This window comes from Fringilla coelebs (assembly GCF_963513975.1).
Source record: "Fringilla coelebs genome assembly, chromosome: 5".
NCBI classification, from domain to species: Eukaryota; Metazoa; Chordata; class Aves; order Passeriformes; family Fringillidae; genus Fringilla; species Fringilla coelebs.
Genome location: NC_140033.1, coordinates 61,278,883 through 61,300,261, shown reverse-complemented (window position 1 = coordinate 61,300,261; position 21,379 = coordinate 61,278,883). Strand labels below are relative to the sequence as shown.

The window sequence follows — 21,379 nt, the reverse complement described above, 5'->3', positions numbered from 1 at the left end:
AGCTAGAGGATTGGTTCCTCAAAGTTTAATACCACTTGGATATGGTTTTGTGCTCAATGACACTCTTTAAACTAGTGAAGGTGCTTTCATGCTCCCTTAGTTTTGAGTTTTCCTGCTGCATGCCCTATCACCCTTTACCTCTTGACTGGCAGGTGCCACAATAAGGTTAAATTCAAGTCTTCCAGGTTGTGCTGTACAAATGTTTTTGGTGGAGCTATTTTTAGTTTGTTGGTTTTAGGTTTTTTTAAATATAATAATTACTTTTCTTTTTGCACTTTTAAATCATGCATATGTAACCATGTTAAATACTTTAATATTAATTACTCTTTGTTCACATTTGGACAACCTCTTTCTGATTTTCTGAACATACCTGTATATAACAATTAAGGCTAAGAAAGAACCGTTGATTTTTCCAGTCATCCTTGATCCTTGACCCAAGTGTTCAAATGTTCAGTTGTGATGGCCCTGTATGGTCATGGCAAGTAGTGCTGGCATCCAGCTGTTTCTCTGGAAGAGTCAGGAAAGGGTTTGGAATGCTAGGACTTGGTCAAAGGCAAGCATGGATTAAATTTCTTGGGGTTTATGAATCTTATTAGAAACTTGCATGCAAAGAACTTTATTCCTTTTTTGTTTCATGTTGCTAAAAAATAAATTTACTGATTTTTTAAGAGGTGGATATACATGTGTGTCTGCACCATTGATGATGACAGAAAATAGTCAGGAAAGAGATCAGAGGTGAAACACCACTTATTCCTGGGAGTTTTTCCTGTAACCAGGAAGAAACTCTCAAATGGGTGTGTAGTGGAGCATTTTGGTCCCAGGTGCATGTTTCTGATTTGCTCCAATGCTTCTGTCATTTAAGGAACAAGGTGGCTGTGTTAGGTGGATGGGCTTTCCCTGTCCCCTTTCCTTCCCCATTTTCTTCTATGTGCTTTCTTTGAGGTAGAAATGACTCAATTACTTTTCTTTGTTATGTAATGGAGATTAGGCTAGAGATGTTTCATTATGAGACAGATAAGTAGGATCTGGAAACTGAAATTAACACTAAGAACATGCTGAGCTTTTGAAAGGACCATTATTTCAGTTCCTTTGCCAGAAGAAACTGTCATCTATAACAAGCAAGCCACTGTATTTTATTACTGCTGAAATCTTGAGTCGTGGTGCAAATGAAATCAGCATGAAATTTATCAAGTAAAAATAAACATTAAAGACATAACTAAAACAGTAACAAACTTCCCACCCAACTCTAGAATATATAACCACATTCCAGAAGCTAAGATTAAGGCTTTTCCCCTTGTGGCTGCTGTCACTGCAAATTTGTATGGAAGATTTCACGGACCAGGAAATTATTCTCCATGGCCTCATTGAAGCCTGATCCTTGAGGTGCTGTTCACCCACAACTCCTGGACAGCTAACATTAAAAAAAAAACAACTTTCATGTAGATGCTCCAAATCTTCTGGTATAGTGTGCTATCTTCCAGCTGACTGCAGAGCCTACAGAACTAGTACCAGGATATTCCTCCAACAAGGAATGCTGGATAGCATGGATGTCATCCATAGGACCAAAGAAGTGAAACAACTGCCACTCCCCTTGTAAGTCATACTATGCATGCAGAAGGCCTAAAAGGGATTCATTAGGCTGACTTAAGCTTTGAAAGGCTCTGTGCTTTCAGATTTCAAAAGGGAATTTGCTGTGTATTCCCACATGAAGGCTGGAAAACTTTAGTGCAATGTGTCCCCATACTAACCAAGAACCAACTTCCATTAGTGCCTAATCTTTTATTATGAATCTTTATTATGAATTTTCTGCAGCTTCCTTCAAAGCAAACCTGTTTCAGGGAAACATGACCATAGGTTGGTTGTCTTTGCCCCCAGCAAGGTTTCTTGGTTCGATGAGCACACACTGGCTGTAAGGAGGAGTGGGTTTGAGTTTGCTTTGGCTCATTTTCCTGTGTGTTATCCTGTGGAGTAACTGGCCACTGTTCCCCTACAACACAGAGGATGGTTACAGGAGGGGAAGCACATGTCCATTGCTGGACTTTGAAATGAATCTCTTAATTTTCTTCTTATGCAGATCCTTATGAATAGTGCTTTGAATAAGGCAGAGTATCTACAATCTCTTCAGTGGTATAACTCAGCTCCTTTATTTGAACTGTGAATTCATTTGAAAAAGAAGTGTCGGGCAGTCTGTGAGCTGTGTAGTAATGCACTGTACAGAAATATCTTCAAGTACATCTTCAAGCAGCAGAGTCAGAGACCTGTCATTTTAGGGAGATACTCTGTTGTCACAACTGCAGCCATTTTATAATGTAGTAATTTTTCTTTCCAACCCTAAGTAATGATACTCCATTCTTCAGAATATGCTGTCCCAGAATAAGAACAGTCTCAGGATTAGTTACACGATTCCCATTTATTGAAACTCCTCCATCTGTAATTTTCCGGTACCTTGAAAACAAAACAGAAACAACTGTTACTTGCAAGACAAAGCTATTTATTAAGAATTGAAAGTTCACTTAGTTTTGTTGTTGTTGTTGTTGTTGTTGGATGCATAATTGAATACATTTTAATTCTTCTGCACTCCATTTCCAGTCCAGGAAAACAGTGACTGAAAGAGTGAAATGAACCTTAGCCTCTACTACACTTTCTGAGAAGGGTAAATACTGTTTTGAGAATTAGCCACGAGCACAGGTGAGAACTCACCCACTAGGTCCATCTGGAATGGCATTTGCTTTATGACACAAGTCAAGAACAGTCATGCCAGGTTCAAGCATCAGTTCAGCAGAAGTAGCTTGTCTGAAAAGCTCCTGTAGCTCTTGGTCAGACATTTCTTCCAGTGCCTCCACACTGCTGTAGTAAAGGGCCTTAGTGCACCTGTGGAAACAAAGAGTATTCAAAATACAGAGCTAGTCCTCTCTTCACACAAAGTGCTACTCGTCAGATTCCCCTCCCCAGTTTCTTTTGGGAGTCCACAAACTAACAGAAATACTTTAAAAACACCCCCACTTTTTAATTGTACCCTACTGCCCTGTGAGGTTTTTTAATATTTTTAGTGCGTTTTTAAGTCTACAGGATTACTACGTTTTTCTTTTTTAACATCTAAGCAACAACTTAATAGATTAAATAAGTCCCTGAAAAGCTATGGAGAATTCCCATAGAAATCTGAAACAAAACTGCTTGATAAATCAAACTTTACCTCTTAGCAGATTCCAGCCCTTCTCTACCATGGACAAGCTTAGTTACTTCAGCAGCCAGTCGTTTCTGAGGGCCCCATTTCTCAGGCTCTTTAGCATGCATTTCCATGATGTGGGCAATCTCCTCAAGAGGAAGGAAGGTGAATAGTTTCAAGTACCTATGAGCAGGGAAAAAATACTTTTTCTATAAAGCCATCATTATAGATTTCCTGCATTTGTCATTCAAACTTCAGTAACTGCATGAAAATTATTCTTAGTCAGTTTAAGAAATACATATTAAAATGCTCTGTGCATCAAATCTTTAAAACACACATTTTACTTAATATTCTGCTTAAGGTCAAGTCTTCAAGCATAAAACAGTGTCAGATGCTTTTATGAAGCTTGCACTCCAGTCAACAATTCTGTTTTCTCTTGAAACTTTTATAGGATTTATTTGACTCGTGTGTCAACTAACAAGGTTTTGTATTTATCCTAGGAGATTCACAATATGCTAATGCAAAATCCCAGTGCCAGTCTGTGGCCATCATGGGACAGAAGCATACTTGTATTGGCAAGTATCTCAGCAGGAAGATTATTTAGGGTAATCAAGATTTTAAAGATGCACCCTAAGCCTAATCTTTACAACAAGTCCATTTTAATGAGCTGTCAGTCCCATGCAGAGTATTAAAGGTACCTCTACTGGTAAAAAGTCTGAATGGCTGAAATATTTTAGTGTGAAGTACCCACATACCCTTTTAAGTTTGAAAGATGTTGGGGATCAGAACATGGATTTGAATTATCAGGGGATAAACCTTTCAGAGGTAAGTTATAAGGCAGGTCCCAATATGAAAGGGAAGTAGCTCAGATTTAACAGTGCCATTGACATTTAAAGTAAAACCGATTTAGAAAAGAACACAGAGCAACTTATTAAAATCAATGTACTAATGCAGTGTACTAAAAAAAAACTGTGGTGCTACAGTACTAAAACTAATATGCCATATGAGAGTCAACTCACTGGCAGAACAAAATGCATTATGCTTCACTCCTCTATCATCCCTTCTAATTTTCTGGTGCATATTTCAGCATATGGAAGTTCCACTATCCTGTCTACTGAGGAATCAGTCATGCCTGTTTATTTCATGAACAGTTATAATTAACAAATATTTCTACATGGAGCTTGTGTTGCACAGAATTAAATGAAGCAGTTACAGTGAACAGTTAGAATCAGGTTTCACAAACAATGACAAAAAGCAGGATGGAGAAAAACTTACTTTTCAACTACATTATCTTGTTGTCTTACAAAAAACTGATAGAGCTCAAAAGGAGAAGTCTTTTCCCTGTTCAGCCAAACTGCATTTCCAGCAGTCTTTCCCAGTTTATCACCAGTAGTACTCGTAATAAGAGGTACAGTAATTCCAAAGACCTCTGCTCCTGTCATCCTGAGAAAGAAGAGTCACTGCATGTTAAGAAAAATAAATCATATCTTAGTAAAGCTGATTAAAATACAAGCATTCTCCAAGATTCTATCCTTGATATAAAGCTAGGGATGATGGAAAAAAATATGCCAGAACACTGTTGTGTGAAGAGGGCTTTAGGGAAAAAACCAGCACCATATGTTTTAAAGTTATTTTCTATGTATCAAAGACATTTATGTACTTTAAGTAGTTTATATGTTATAGACTGCAACTGTCTCATAATCATATTTGGTATGATTACACCAGGATGTGTGTGCTGGCAGACTTGTCTTGATTTTGTCCCATGCTTGAGGATGTTTCATTTTAGTTCTTGGATTCACTAATACAAGAACCTATTATTTTTCTTAAAAATTCATGTAAACCTGGTCAAAATGGTCCAAATAATGGTCAGGCCAATTAATTACTCCTCTCAAATCACAGTTTGTGTGTGGCGAGATCTCTCGTTGCTTTAGAGACTGAGCACCAAGTCACACTGTATTCTGTCATGGAATCACAGAACTGGTGAGGTTGGGCAAGACCTCTGAGACCGTCGAGTCCAACCTGTGACCGAACATCACCATGTCACCTGGAGCATGGCACTAAGTGCCAGGTGCATCTTTCTTGACACACCTCCGGGGACAGCGGCTCCACCCCCTCCCTGGGCAGTCCATTCATGTCATGTCACCTGGAGCATGGCACTAAGTGCCATGTGCATCCTTCCTTACACACCTCCAGGGACAGCGGCTCCACCCCGTCCCTGGGCAGTCCATTCCATCGCTGCCCTTCTCCGGACTTGCTCCAGCACCTCAATGTCCTCCTGAATCAGGGATCCAGGACTGGACACAGCACTCGAGCTGCGGCCTCACCAGTGGCCAGCACAGGGACAATGACATCCCCGGTCCCGCTGGCCACACCGCTGTCACAGCGTGCCCGATGCCCAGACCCCGCGCATCCCCTCCCGCCCCGCGCTCCCGCCGTACTTGGTGACGAGCTCGTATCCGGACATGATGTTTCCCATCTGGTCGTGGCCGCCCAGCTGGATGCGGCAGCCGTGGTGCCGGTGCAGGTGCAGGAAGTCGTAGGCCTGCAGCGCGGGGTACAGGAACTCGGCCAGGCTCATGCCCTCGGCGCTCCGCAGCCGCGCCTGGCAGCTCTGCCGGCTCAGCAGCGTGCCCATGCGGAGGCGCCCGCCCGCGCCGCCCAGGAAGCGGAGCAGCGGCTCCCGGCCGAGCCAGCGGGCGTTGTCCAGCAGGGCGGCGCGGCCGAGCGGCCCGGCCCGCGGCTCCCAGAACAGCTCCCGGTGGTTCCCGAACAGCCGCTCCAGCCCCGCGCGCAGCGCCCGCGCCTGCGCGCGCACCCGCCCCGCCGGCAGCGGCTCCCGCGCGCGCTCCCGCCCGCTGGGGTCCCCGAGCCGCGCCGTGGCCCCGCCCACCACGGCGATGACGTCGTGGCCCGCGCGCTGGAAGTGCAGCAGCGCCATGACGGGCAGCAGGTGCCCCACGTGCAGCGAGTCCGCCGTGGGGTCGAAGCCGCAGTAGGCGGCCAGCGGCGGCCGGCCCGGCTCCAGCAGCGCCGGCAGCTGCTCCTCCGCGCTCTGCGCCGGGAACACCTCCTGGAACAGCCCGCGCTCGCACTGCGCCGCTAGCAGCCCCGCGGCGCCCCGCGCCCGCCGCGCCTGCTCGTGGGCCCGGCGACGGAGCGGCGGCGGCGGGAGCGGGGCCCGGCGCAGGCCCCACGGCCCCGCCGCCCGCCCGCAGCGCCGGCACAGCGCGGGCGCCGCCATCGCGCGCGGGGCACGCCGGGAGCGCCGGGCGGGCGGGGCCGCTGCGCCGGGACCGCCCCGGAACCGGGAGCGGGCGGGGACGGGCGGGGCCAAGGGCTCGGGAGGGCCCGGAGCGTGCGTGCGGTACGGAACGGAACGGAACAGAACAGCCGGACTGCGGTCAGCTTTGCGCCGGCCGGAGGTTCTTCTCCGCCACATTAGAGATGCGACAAAACCGGCGTGTGTTGGCTCCTGCTCCGCTGCACTTTTCCCGACCCGGAATACCGGGAGTTCACGAATACCGGGAGTTCAGGCGGTGGGAAACGGCCTGGCAGAGCGGGTACCACGTGCCTGAGTTGGTCACACTGGGGCTCCAGAATTTACAGACCCTAGAATTTATGAGCTGTGTTGCCACAATTTATTAAGCTATATTCCTGGAATGTGTTAGCTGTATTTCTAGAAATTTTTAGCTATGCTGCATATCTTGAACGCTTGGGAAGAGGCGGCTCAAGCCATAGATAGAGGTGTGCAGCTGTGAAAAGGCAGGCTAAGGAAGCACGGGCCCTCTGCAGGGGAGTGGAACACCTGGATAGGGAGAATGCTGGGGTATGCAATGGGTTTTTTGCCTCAGTCTTTGCTGACAGGTGTTCAAGCAGCCCGGCAGAGTTGCAGAAGGAAAGGTAAGGGTGAGGAGAATGAACCACCTCCTGCAGGAGAAGATGAGGTTTGAGCCTGTCTAGGGAACCTGGGGGTGCACAAGTCCATAGGATGTGAGGAGGTGCTTTCACAGGACCTGAGGGGATTGGTTTAATGAAATGTCTAACCATGCTCCATCATGTTTGAGGAGCTGTGGCAGTCTGGTGAGGTTCCCACCAACTGGAAAAGGGGCTCAGTTGGTCATTAGTTACCTTTGAGGCAACGGTAAGCACTTTGCAGACCTTGTCAAAATCTTTGCTATTCTGTGTTAGAAGCAATATGTAGAGGTGATAATGCAATGGGAATATCAATAAATGGAAATACTGTGCAGACTTAGAAAAGTTTCGATTATTAACTCACGGAATAATACAAGAAGAGTAATTCTGACACACGAGGTCCCAAAAGCCAGCCATTGTCTTGTAACGGGCCTGGTAATGTTCTCCATGCACCACTTTCTCACTCAGCTGAAATTCCTAGTCTCTAGCATTTTCCATTCCTATATAAGTACTAGCAAAAACAATGACTATGGCAAGTTCTTCCTTGCTGTAGGTTCAGGTAAATGCCCAGCTGGAGCAAATGATTTGATTCCTTTGTGCTGGAAGGGGCCAGTGGCTTCACATAATCCCTTTTTCTTCCCTTTTGGCTCACAATACCCCCATGCCATGCTACAGGCTGGGAGAAGGGTGTCTGGAAAGCTGCCTGGGGAAAATCCTGGGGCTGCTGGTTGGGGGTAGCTGAACATGAGCCAGCAGTGGGCCCAGGTAGCCAAGAAGCCCAATGGCATCCTGGCTTCTGTCAGCAAGAGTGGGGCCAGCAGGACCAGGGCAGTGACTGTCCCTCTGCTCAGCACTGGTGAGCCACACCCCAAATCCTGTGTCCAGTTTTGGGCCCTTCATGACACAAAAGACACTGAGGTGCTGGAGTGTGTCCAGAGAAGGGCAATGGAACTGATGAAGGACCAGAAATTTACTTCTTTGAAATCTCTGAGATGCTGTGTTGTGTTACCAACAATGAACCAGTTGATTCTGGTACAGAGCTAATTTTTGCTATTTTGTTCTTTATTCATGTCACCTGTATCTCTGCTTTCATTTCACAGGGACAGCCAGTGGCTGCTGGGATGGTGAACCAGCACAAAGCTCCACAATATCAGCAGGAGCTTTAGCATCCACCTCCCCCAGCCCCTGTCCAGTAAATTCCCTGGGGCTGGGATCATCACCTTGCGATGGCAGATGCTCTGGCTGTGCTCACTGCCTTCCAGAGCACACCTCATACCAATACACCTCTTTTCTTCTTACTGCTTATGCTGTACTCTGAGGGTTTTTCCCTTTATGAGGGGTGGGAAAAGCATTTACTTTTAATGTACATCTAAGGGGTAGCCTGGCTCTGTGGTGTCTGTAGGCAAGAGTACCTTTGGTATTTTCTGCAGTCCTTAATCCCTCTGCAGCTTTTATCTCTCAGATTAGTCAGAGCATTTGAACAAATAGTTTTCCTTTGATGAGGTTTGTCACCCTCCCTCACATTTATTTAATTTCATTTGATCTTATTTTCAGTGTATCTATTTTTTTTTATTTTGTCATCTTTTTCAGCTAAAAATTAACTTGTTCCCTGTTTCTTCATCTCTCTCCACCCAGAGGTATTTGGTGCTTGTGTGTTCCTTTCGTCTCTCTTTTTCTGCTGTAATTGCTTGTTGAATTTTGTTTCTTTTTTGTGGACCTCTTTATATGTCCTCTGTTAGGTGCATAGCTGTTTTAAATTGGTCTTTGTGCCATATTGATCTTGTTTTAGATTTAATGTCCATCCTTCAAACACCAGACCAATTAATATGGAATATGCTTTCATATTTCTCCATGCTAAATATTTTTATTTTACAATGACCCAGGGGTTTGCAGACTGTGGTGCTGACAGCTGCTTTTGTCCTTGATTTTACACTCTGTCAAATTCAGTTTCAATACCAGGTTTTTCTAAGACGACCCCAAATCCAGAATCAACTGTAAAAATCCTCTTTATTTTTAAAATGCTGTTGTGTCAGTGTTATTATTTGTGGCTTGTTAGCTTTCAGCAATTATTCTTTTTTTACACAGGTTTTTTAGACATGGCAGTATCCTAAGTCCAAAATCTCTCCATTCTCCACAAACAGTCATGCATGGAGTTAATTTTCAAATAAAATAAAAGTATTGGGAAGAAAGTTCTGCATGTCCCATGAAATTTAAGTAATTACACAATGTATATAGGCACATGGGATCTTTCCCCCAAAGCTTATGGGTTGGTATCACTCACTAACAAAGTATTTGCTTGTGACATAACTGAGAAGACTTTTGTGACTATTTGCCACCCTGCCATACTATAATGGTCAAAATATTCATTCTGAGAACCATTCACTTCAAAGATTAAGGCAAAGCCAAGGGTGATCTCTCTTGGCTATATAATGGGATACCAGTAATGTAACCAGGGAAAGTAGGAAGTGCTCAGGACTAAATCCTGTTAGGAGACAGGCTAAGCCTAAGTAGAAGAAATGTGGATGCAGTTAAGAGATGATTAACATGCTTAGTCTTTCCATTATAAATCATCAATCTTTAGGTGTGATTGTCCTCCTATAAATCATAAAGCAATTTATTGTAGCCTTGTAAGCAAATTATTTTTTCAGGCATTTTGAAAGCATTTTCACACAAGGAAATCCAGAACTGATAGTAAAGTAAAGGCTTAGATGCCATTATGATAAATAGAATAGTCATGAAAGGATCATTATTTTCATGGCAATGTATGTGGAAAAATAACACAGAATAAACAAGAACTAACAAGACATAATAATGAGAATAAGAATGTTTATTTTTTCTAATTCAGTTGTTCAGAATGAATTCTTTATCCTGGTTGATTTAGTATTCTGGATGATGCTGATGGAAAAGAGAAACCCCTTCTGCTTTCAGAATATAAAAGTAAATATGGAAACTGAAACTCCCTCTGCTTGCCAGTGCAGGTGTATAAACTTCCTGGTGGTTTGAAGGAAATTACTTGGACAGTTCAGGGAACTGCTATGTGAAATTAGAGTAAATATAAAATGCTGGTATGAAAGGCCTGGGTGGAGCTTGGGGAGCTCCCACACAGTTCTCTGGGCAGTAGTTGATGTCACTTGCAGTGGTAGGCACCCCTCCACTTGTATTTTCCTCCTTGTTCTTCACTGAGCCCATGGCTCCTTTGCCCTTCACTCTTCTCAGGTAGATGCAGATATAATGAAAGCCAACCCTTACAGTATTGTGGGATTTGATTCCCAAAGAAAGGTAACATTTCCTATAAACCACAACTCTCTCTATGTCAATTGAATATCAAATCACCTGGGGTCTTGGAAACCATTAAAAGCATTTCCCAGTCAGGTTACTTAACTGGAATAATTTTGAAGTCACTCATTAGTGGCACCGTTGTCTTTTATGTCCCCCCAGGAAGAGTGCCAGGCTGAGGGACGAGTGCAGAGCTGACACATCATGGGTGAGGTGCTTGCTGAAGTTTCCACTTCATGCCTGAGTTTTCACCCAGAATTTGATTCCTATTCTTCTTTCAGAGAAGATCCTCATTCCATTGCAAATTATCATTATTAAATGTAGCTCAGTTTAAAGCTCTGCTTCGATTTGTGCCAGCATTTATTCCCTTATGCAATAGAAAGAATTCCTGATCCACTCTCCTGCCGGTAAAGCCAAGTCATACGTGCATCAGCCACGAGGTGGCAATACAAGAGCTTGGTATGCTGGATTTTGGTGCCATTCGTGCCGGGAAAGCTTTGGGGTATTAGCTAAGTAAATATATTTACAGTGTTTCTGCAGCTTGGCTTTCTCTGCCAGTGTGTAATACGTGCCCCACATCTGCATAATCGACTTCATGCAAAAGCCACGGGAGGCTAAGCTGATTTTCTGGATCAATGATTGAAGCCTTTCATGTGGCTAATAATTGATATCTTTATTTAAGTGGCTCAGTAGTGGATGAGAGATGTTATGCGAGAAACTCAGCTGTGGTTAAAAGCAAACTATCTTAAGAACGGGGATGCACTGGTAACACACAGCTGTCCCACTGGGAGTTTTCTCCTGGCTGTAACTTCTGACCTTCCAAAGGCCAAGGAAACCTGAACACCTCACATGTGTGGAATTCCCAGACGTGATTGCTTCACAACATTATCATCTGCCTTTTTCATCCAGGCTTTTTGATTCACTTATCATGGCTGATGCTTATTTTTCTGCCTTATAAGAGCATTCAACACTGGTGTCAGGTGGAAATAGTTAATTCCCAGTCTTTTTCATCCTTTCTTGTCATTTTCAGGCATTAGGGAAAGTGACAATATCTCTGTACTTTCAAGGACTGGTTTTACACCCACTGTAATGGAGAAAGTATTTTAAGACGTTTTTTATTTTGACATTAGCTCTTTCAGTAGCAGTCAGTGCTACAGCTTTTCAGAAGGTGGAGTTCTCTGTTTTCTCATTCAGACAGACGAAAAATCTTCTAGTACAAGAAATGTATTGTGGACTTGGCAGATGTCTCATGTCACTATATTCACCAAAGTGTTTATTTGAACCTAGAGGAATTATGGATGTGCATTTTGTTATTTCACATGAAAGTGCTAACAGCCTGCTACTGTCTTTTCCTGACATGGAAACAGTTTTCCTCTCAGTACTTTATGGGAAATCTTACTTTCAATCAGACAATGCACTGTGAAGTCTGTTAGCAAATATGTCTTTCAAGTACATGCAAGTTTGTGGTTTAGGAAATAAATAGCAATGTAAGGAGAGGAGCATAGTAGGAAGCCTTGAAAGAGTAAATAACTCTGGAGAAGGGAACTTCCCTAAGAAAGATTTGAGATAAGATTCTGCCTGTGAGTTGGGTGTTGGGTGTGTCAGAAGTGCTGTGGGCACGGATGCTGGGACTGCCTTGTATTTCAAATACCACAAAGCTCTTCTGCAAGGGCAGTGATGGCCCCTCTCAGTTTGGGCACTTTGCTGAACCAGGGGCACTGGCACTCGTGTGCCCTTGTCCCCTCAGAATTCAAGATTCACAACTACTCAAGCTTGAAGGAGCTGAATTGGCTGATTTGCCCTCTGCACACTGCTGACCATGGGATTTAACAGTTGACAGAAATTGCAGAAATGGAGACCTGTACTTGCCAGGAGCAGATACACCACAGCCCAGGTGCCTTTCAAAAGGATCTCTAACCCTGTCTGTTAACATCAAACAGCCTGCTTAGGCAGTTCATAAACAAACTTTGTCTTCAAAGCTGATAACAACAGATTTCCCCTGAGAAAACATGCACAATCCCCAAAGCCTCTTCTCTTTCTGGAGGTTGTTTGTATGCAGTCTCAGCTTTCTTGCTCAGATACTGCACAGCCTCAGGCCATGCTTCTGGCACGATACATAAAAAAAAGCTTTGAGAAGCTGGCTGGTGATTGAAGAAATGAAAGTGAGCTTTGGGACATGATGTTTGAGGAACTGGATGGCTACTGCTTTTCCCTTGCAGCTTTCTCCAGCTATAATCACCAGCCTGGGGGCAAGGTGCTGGACACAGATCCCAATGGGAGCCATTTTTCAGGGATAACAAGTAACTGGTTGTACCAGCAGAAGGATAACTCAGTGTTGAGCTGATAGGATAAAATTTCTGTCCACCTGAATTGTACTGCAGTGTCAAATGACAAAGGTAATTTCACACTTCTATTAATCCTTGGGCTTTGGATGTTACCCTGACAGCTATAACTGTACAGAATAGCACATGCCTGTGGGAGGGGAGAATTTGAAAGGGAAAAGAGGAACAGAATGTGACCACTAGCCTGAAAGTACAGTGCTAAAGAGAGAGGCCACACATCATATACTTTTCTTCCAGAAGAACAAATGATGACAGTGCTGTGTCTTCTCTCATAATGTAGTTTGTTTTTCTCATGTTTGTCTTGAAATGGATAGTGAACATTTGTTGTATTGCTCATTTCTGATTCTGATTTAAGGTGTTTAGTGTATATTTCAACCAAACAAAAGGAACCTGGTGACCACTTAAACGAGACATGAAATGATGTTCCCTGACATACACAACAGTGTCACTGTTCATTCCAGGTTGGTGGTTATTTTCCATATATATATAGATATAGATATAGATATCTGTTATTGATGTTCACAGGTGATTAATTTGATGGGTTTGTGGTTTGAAAGCTAATGAGTTATATTCCTGCTCTGTTCCTGGAAGGGAGAAGCTTGCTCTTTCTTGCCAGGAATCATTAGTCAATGCACTTGGTTCAGGCTGTTCATATCTTGGGTATTGTTATGTGATAAGGGGGAATTACAGAGTGGGATTCTGCCTGAAGTCTTCTGGGCCTGTGGGAGTTCCCCCAAATGTCACAGACTTCTTCAGATACGTGATAAGGCCAGCTGCAAATACTGATAAAAGATAGAGAAAAATGTTTGTTTTTCACAATAGAGGGGGATTACCAACTGGAATGCTTTACAGATCAATGTTAAGATCAGTGCTGTTTGAAATACCTATAAACAATGTGGGCAGTAGTTGGTTAGTGAATGGTTGTTGAGAGGGGAGGATGTCAGCTCCCAAAGACATTTCAGGGTACTCCAACCTAATCATGTTTAGAGATTTGCTGTGTATTGAGGTGCTATCATGTCTAGTCTGGCTTCTTGGGCATCATGGAGTTGTCAGGCTGCATGGAATTCAGGAGGAGGAGAAACCTTAAAACTAATGTTTCTGCTAGGTTTGTAAGAAAAAAAATTTTTTTCTAAAGCAGGTTTCACTGAGAGAAAAAACATTTGTGCCTTCTGTTACTAGAAATGCTTTGTTACATGATCCATTTGCAAACAGGGAGAATAACTTTGGCCTGTGCCCAGATGCATTTGTAGTTTAAATACAAAGTAAAGCAGTAGTTGGTACAAACAGTCATTGAATGTGAAGAAACAAGCTCTGCCCTGCCCTGCCCAGCCTGCCTTGGAGCCTCCCCACCTTATCCAAGGTCCAGGACCCTGTTACAGCTCAGCCCAAGACACCTGTCCTGGCTGCTTTTAGGGGTATCCCTGCCTGGCCTCCTTTTGCTCCTGTTGAACCCCCTGGTCCTGGCTCATTCCTTGATGTACCCAGTGGGGCAGAGGTCTGTTGGCCTCCTGCTTGTCCCCTCTGCTGGGGCACTACAGGGTTATGTACAGGAAAGGCAGGTCTGTCAGTGAAACACAGGATATCTGGGGATGTCTCAGAAGGGTGGGCTTTATTTTCTTGTCTTTCCTGAAAAGTGCCTGCCTTCACCTGCAGCTCACGAGGTTAGCTGCACTGCAGCTGGGGTTATGACCACTGCAGGGACACATCTGCACTCCTGTGTGACACTGGTAAAAACTGACAGCCCAGAATCCTGAGCTTTGTAAGGAGCAGTGGCTTTGGCTGGCTGTGAGCTGCAGGGAGAGTCTGGGTGAAGTGGCTGTCAGCCCAGAAGTGTTGTTCTAGCTGTGAAATTACAGTGTTGGGCAGGCCAAACCAGCAGAGATGGAAGAGCAGAATGAAATACCAGCTTCTCCATTGTCACCGTGATATTTTCTGAAAAATCCCTTTGCCAGGATTTCTTCTCCTGGGAAGATGAGAAGCCTCAGCTTCTCCATGTTTTGCTCCTCTGGAATGTGGTCTGGAGATTGTTTATTCAAACATGTGAATTGTTTTTAATTAATGACCAATCACAGCCAGCTGTGTCAGACTCTCTGAGTCTGAAATGGGTTTTTATTATTCATTCTTTCCTAGCCTTCTGATGTCTCCTTTCTCTTTCTTTAGCACAGTTTTAGTATAGCATATAATACTATACTATACTATACTATACTATACTATACTATACTATACTATACTATACTATACTATATTAATATATCAGCCTTCTGAGAACTTGAGTCAAATTCTCATCTTTCACCTCGTCCTGGGGACCTCACAACACCACACTCCATGGTGCTTCAATCCATGCCAGGAGTGAACTGGATGCAGTGTCTGCTCAAGAGCATTAGATCAGCCTAATGCTCATTCTCATTATCAGCTGAAGGTATGTCTGTGGCCCCACGTGTCCCCAGAGATGTTAAGTGGTGGGGTTTGCTCCATTATTTGCCTTCCCTTTGCCACCCCTATGCAGCAGCTGCAGGCTGGGAGATGTCCATGGACATTGAAGCTGCTCAGTCATGATTTGGGTGATGGAGACCTAGAGATTTCCTCAGCCTGTTGAAATGGATCTGGCAGTGGTCAGTCTTCCTTATTTCTGTGGGACTCCAGTGACCTGAAAACCAGGCAAACAATGGCCCTGTATATCCCTGTCTACAATTGCTTAATTATCCTTGCAAATAAGGAGAGTGAGGGTTCCTCAGTGCTATGTGTATCTTAGCATTATGGCTAACTGAGGGATATTGTTAGCTGTTTACATTGCTTAACATTAATGTTAAACAAGACAAAGTATTTCAGAGCCCAGGATAACTCCTGGCTGCCAAACAGAAGGGAAGAAGTCCAGGTGCAGCTGTGTAAGCAGTTTAAATTTCTGTGTGTGAACCTGAAATAACCCTGAGGAATTCATTACTCAATCTTTATCATGAGCACAGAAACAAACATGTTTTCTATAAATAGCAGTTTCATTAGCAGTGGTGGGTAAAGGAACCTCTTGGGTGTGTGGCCTTGATATTGTGTTTATGTACAACCAGTGGATCATTATTAACATTTATTAGGGCTAACCATGATTGCTATATAACCTATACTACATATTACTATATAACCTATGATTGTATAGCAGGTTATACCTCTACACACATATATGGGATTAATTTTAAAGTGTATATAAGAATAATGTGTATGTATATATATATAAATATACATGAATACAGCCCTTTAGTCCTGCTAAAGCTCACAGAAACTCATGTGAAGAAGGAAGAGCAAAGAGCAGGGAAGTCACCCTGGCTGCTGGAGAATTTCCCAGCTGGCTAAAACCAATGCAGCTGGCTCTTGCTCTCTGTCTTCCACAGAATTAAATTATTGCCTGCTGACATTTGTTTGGTCAAATGCATTTGAGTAAAGAAGAAGAGCAGAGGTAACTTCAGAAGACAACTTTTAAAATAAACCAGACCAAAAGACCCAGAAGTGTGGTCCCTACAGTCAGCACAGGCAGCTTTGGCAGCTTCTCTGATGGTACTTTGAGTGCCACAGAAAGCTCAATAATCCAGAGCAACTGCTGGTTACCTCCAAAATATATTGAGATATTTACTAGGGGCTGAGAAACATTTTAAGTTCTCCTTTTTACCTTTTGTGATTCACTGCATTTGGTTCTTTGGAGCTTCCCACCCCATATCTCCTGTCACAAAAGCCTCAGAAAAGCTCTGTGGACATGTCCAGAGCCACATGCCCTCCACAAGGTATTGTTTCAGCTTGGCTGGTCACAAGTCCTGGGGACCAGCAAGTTCAGAACTGGAGAATGGAAAGAGTGCAGAAGAGCCAAGTCAAAAAACCCTCAAACCCAACATTTAAACCCAAAGGGAAATCTTCCTGTTCACTGTACTCCCTTGCCTGAATGCCTCATTAAAACAGCATTTTTGTCTAGGGCATGAAAGGTACCCCCTGCTTTCTTCTTGAAGCCCAGTTTCAGTGATGTGAGGGGTGGAGAGCAAGGCAGAATCACAGAATACATTGAGAAATTATCAGGATAAAAAAGATTTAAATGCAGCCATTCAAAGGTAAGTGGTAAATCCATTAAATGCAATCGGAATTATTAGACTATCAATCAGTTATAAAAGCTTCAGTGAGGCACCAGCTCAAGAAAGTGTGCAGCAGCTACAGGAACAAAGTGCTTAGAAAGGTGGGAGTGGTTAGCCATGAGTTGTACCTGTTCCCCATGTGCTACCTGATATAGATGTTCTATCATAGTGACTTTTCTACTTCATTTATTTTATTTGAAGCAGATAACTCACTGTATTACACAGGCAGCAGTTTCTTTCATAAGACAGCACTTTAACAGCTGAAAGCCTTTTTGCACATTTGTGCTCCACTCACCCTTTCCTGTTTGCATAGAGGTTTCCATGTCAGCATTTTCAGATTATTTATTATTTTTGTTGCCTGCCTGGTACATTATGGTAAGGTCCTTTAGAGCGCAGAGCCTCAGCCTGTCTTTGGGACTGCCACATGCTGCACAAACAGAGGCCCCATGTCCCTTTTATATATTTTTTTCTTTTTTTTTCTTCCCATAGTGGTTGAATTATACCATAAATTAATTTAGCTTTGGCATGTATAATTTCCACAGTGTTTATAATGTGTTTCCTTTGTGCTCAGCAGCTCGATTTTTGTTTGGTTGTTTAATATTACCTGATCTTTTGCACTGTGATGGGTGATTAATCTTTAGCTGTCATATTATTAAGCAGTTCCTACACAGTATGAATTCAAAAGTCTGCACTTCCCATTCTCTCTCAATAGCCTGGGCACGTATTAAATTTCATTTCTAATTACATATGTTAGGGTGAGTTATGGGCTATTACTCAAAATAAATTGTTCTTTGATGTCAGTTCAGCATAAGAATGGCCAGTTGTAATTATACCAAGTTAAAACAGAACTCAGTGCTACTGTGCCTAGTCCAAAATAATTCTGTGCTTCTTTTAAATAGAATCAAATCAGCAGTTTTCCATTGTTTATCAGCTCAATGCAGCCATTATGAAAGAATTTTTTCCCTTGTAGATTTGAGCTAAAAATGCAAGTGGCATGTAAAACCAGTGACAGAGGCAGAGGAAAGGTGATCCTTTCCAGTGTGCCATCTCCAATTTCCACTTCCCTTCAAAGGAACCAGCCACTGGTGATTCACTGCACTTTTGCTTTGGTTCACTCCATTTTTATGAACGTGTTGAGTTCCCAATAAATGTGCCTGTTTGTCACAGGAAGGCACCATCCAGTGTCCCAGCTGCCCTGTGGAGCAGCATCACACAGAGCCCTGCACAATTTGGGGCAGGGAGAGAGAGGGAGGACACACCTTCTGCTGTCTGTCACTTACAGACCCCGTGGATGTTCCTGGGTTGTTTTGATGTTAAGTTCTGATCCTTTGCCATGCTGGAATGCACAGACACGTTCTGCTGGAGCATGTCAAGCCTCTGCACTTAACACTAACATGGGACTAAACACACTCCTGGTGTCAGACCTTAACTTCCAGGGGTTTGGTTATTTAATCTGTGGCTGGCATGCATTTTGTGCTGGGTGGAATTTGTTATCAGCTGTGTTTACAGGCTGCTCCAAGGCTTTGTGGAGCTGTAAGGCTCTTTAGCATTTGTGGTTCTGCTCTTGGGCTGCCTGTTTTACAGGAGTGTGTGTGCATTAGCTCTAGTTTTGGTTTAATTATTGGCAGTAAATACACTTCAGGAGTGAAATATGTTTTGTCAGGAGAAATCTGGAAGTGCTTTCTCAGGAGAAAAATAATTAGAAAGGTTAATGCAATCCTCTCTGTATAAGACTTCAAACTCATTTGCTTGGAGATGTGAAGCAGATGCTTTGTTCACAAAACTATATTAAATTAGCCCTGGGGGGTGTCCCATTACTGTTTCTCAAGTACAGCAAAAAAAAGCAAATTAAATCTATATCAATTTTCAGTATTGAAGATACAGTTAGCTTTTAAGTGTGTACACTGCCCCATGCAAACAGTCTTTTTACTGCCTGCTTGGTTTCACACAGGCCTTGAGAGACTGAAAACTGGAATTTTCGTTTCATTGTATTGAAACCATAGATCTCCTTGTCTGAGCTGTGTAAAAATGTGATTTTTACAGGATGGCAGAATCAGCCCTGGAAGCCCTGACCTGCCAGCCAGGTCCTTGCAATACATGGAGCTCAGTTTTGGAAACAATTCAGGGGAGCCAACAGAGGCAAGGGATTGCCCCTGCTTGAGAAGGGCTCACTCTTTTTGTGGAGAGGTGTTTCAGGACTGGCTGTACATGCACACTGCATTGTAAAAGGCCTCATGCTGCTCTTTCTGGGCTTCCACAGTCCTTGTGCTGGGCCTTGAGGAGCTAAAGTGTGCTGGGGCTCAGAGCCAGCAGCAGTTTGTCACTGCCATATTTTCTGAAAAATCCCTTCGCCAGGATATCTCCTCCTGGGAAGCTGAGAAGCCTTAGAGAAAAAGGAAAACAATAATTATCTGATTTGCTTCTCCTGTGTTTTGCTGCTTTGGAATGTGGTTTGGACATTGTTTACCAATTGGCCATTGTGTGATTGGTTTCATGTGAATTGTTTTGACTTAATGACCAATCACATCCAGCTGTGTTGGGACTCTGGAAAGAGTCACGAGTTTTTCATTAGTGTCTTTTAGCCTTCTGTCTGTATCCTTTCTCTATTCTTTAGTATAGTTTAGTATAGCATAATACAATGAAGAATAGGATAGGATAGGATAGGATAGGATAGAATAGAATAGAATAGAATAGAATAGAATAGAATAGAATAGAATAGAATAGAATAGAATAGAATAGAATAGAATAGAATAGAATAGAAGCCTTCTAAGAACATGGAGTCAGATTCATCTTTCCTCCCCACGACGGGGGACCCCGAAAATACCACAGCAGTCTCTCAGCTGTTCATGTTGGCAGGGCAGAACTTCAGCTTCCATCAAGTTAGCTCTGGCACTGCCAGAGACACTGCCTGACACAAATCACACCCAGGACTCTCACTCAATGCCTGCTTGTGCCTATCTGGCTGAAATTTTGGAATTTTGGCTGTGATTTCAACAGACTTCCTTGCAGGATGTTATAGCCCAGATGTTTCGACCAGAAGAGGTAGAGGCTAGCCCTTAGTGCAAATAAGTTTTTGATTAAGTCAAAGATAGATAAATCATTTATTTGGCTCCATATAAAACCAGTTTTAGAAGCACAGGTCATGTTTCCTCCTGTAACCCAGATGGGAAATAGATTTCACAGCACAAAAAACCTTTTTCAGGTAATGGTGTAAGTGTGCCTTGAACTTGTTGTGACCCCACTGTCACTGCTAATGTGGGCTGAACTGCTGAAGAGATGCATAAAAATGAATAAAATGGGAAATTTAAGTTCTGTGAATTTCCTCCCTTTGAGATTAGCGGGTTCATCAGTCATTTCAGTTACAATAGGTTTGTTATCTCTGCAAATAATTTTTTACTACTGAAATCAGCCATCCTCCTGCTGGAATTAAGGCAGAAATTTGCAAGGGACAGAGGTAACTTTGGGGCTAAGATAAGAGAAGTTGTTTTTCAAGAAAGCACTTGAAAGGAATTAATGCTCCTTAATGTGTTTCTTGATCATTGCTCGAGCCAAGATCTCATATATTTTCTCAGGCTGATGGGCCAGCAGTAAAAAAACTTCTGCATTTTATTATCTTGTTCTATATGCTCCAATTTATTACTTCCCCTTTGTCTGGCTCAACCCCAAGATATATGGTACAGGTAAAGCTACTTGGAAAAAATACAGAAATGTGGCTCAGTCTGAGGCACAGAGGGAACAACTGCAGAGGGAGATTTCTGAATGGAATGTGAGGTTTTCATTTTAGCACTTTGCTTCTTCCCAGATGCCCTGTCTGGGTGACCCCAAGAAGTATTATCCTTTAAGCACCAGAACTGCTGGTGAAGGGCTCAGCCTCAAGCTCTCCTCTCACACTTGTGGAGTGCTAATCAGGCAGCTCCCTACTTAGCCTTCCACTGTTACCTGCCTTGTTTGTTTGTTTGTTTTGGTATTTTTGGTTGTTGTTTTTACAGCGTTCCTGTCATCTGAAATGTGATTTATTTCTCTTCTGTCTCAGAAGACATTACAGCACTTGTGCTGGGAGTGATGCCCTTCCCAGTAACTGTTTGGCTACCCCTTTTCCACGGTTTGAGCACTTGTCTGCACCAGTTTCCCAATATAAGGTGACTACAAAGGGACTCTCAGAGAACTGTACAAGGCACTACAATCGTGCCTTTCAAAGCCCAGTTGGTAGCATGCATGGAGTTTGTAGTTAAACTGCTTTTACTTCTTCACTGTGGAAACCCAGGGCACAGGGAATATTTCTCTGTCTGCTCTGGGGTGCCCTGACCCCCAGGGGAGCACTGACTCTGACCCTCATTCATGGAGAAAGTTTCCCAGACTTCAAGATAGACTGGAATCCACAAAAGTGTGAAATAGGTTACAGAGAGCAGTGTCAGTGTATCACTGGGTGAGAAATTTAGGTGTTGGGATTTTCAGTGTGTTGTGGATGGAAGCAAGATGGAGGGCACAGGGTGTCATCCTGGGTTTCTTCTTCATGCTTCTTCCTTCTTCTCCATGGGTTTGGGTGGCATTTTGTAATTGGGCAGAAAAGTCTGCAT

At 43.4% G+C, this 21,379-nt stretch overlaps 1 protein-coding gene across 1 annotated transcript; it reads right to left on the bottom strand.

The window, feature by feature from the left end:
• Positions 1 to 1,452: 1,452 nt before the first annotated feature.
• On the bottom strand, positions 1,453 to 6,416 carry YARS2 (tyrosyl-tRNA synthetase 2). The gene is made up of 5 exons (XM_084205647.1): positions 5,605 to 6,416; positions 4,442 to 4,609; positions 3,194 to 3,349; positions 2,701 to 2,871; positions 1,453 to 2,445 (listed from the first exon to the last, which is right to left on the bottom strand). Exons 1-5 carry the CDS (start codon positions 6,405 to 6,407, stop codon positions 2,286 to 2,288), a joined length of 1,458 nt encoding a protein of 485 aa, XP_084061773.1. The 5' UTR covers positions 6,408 to 6,416; the 3' UTR covers positions 1,453 to 2,285.
• Between the last annotated feature and the right edge of the window lie 14,963 nt (positions 6,417 to 21,379).

Bases quoted from the DNA above. Each gene is read 5' to 3' on its own strand.
- YARS2 (XM_084205647.1), bottom strand. From the start codon at position 6,407: ATGGCGGCGCCCGCGCTGTGCCGGCGCTGCGGGCGGGCGGCGGGGCCG. The intron at 4,610-5,604 runs GTACGGCGGGAG...CTTCTTTCTCAG, and splicing joins GGATACGAGCTCGTCACCAA to GATGACAGGAGCAGAGGTCT. The intron at 2,872-3,193 runs GTAAAGTTTGAT...TTGTTTCCACAG, and splicing joins GGGCTGGAATCTGCTAAGAG to GTGCACTAAGGCCCTTTACT.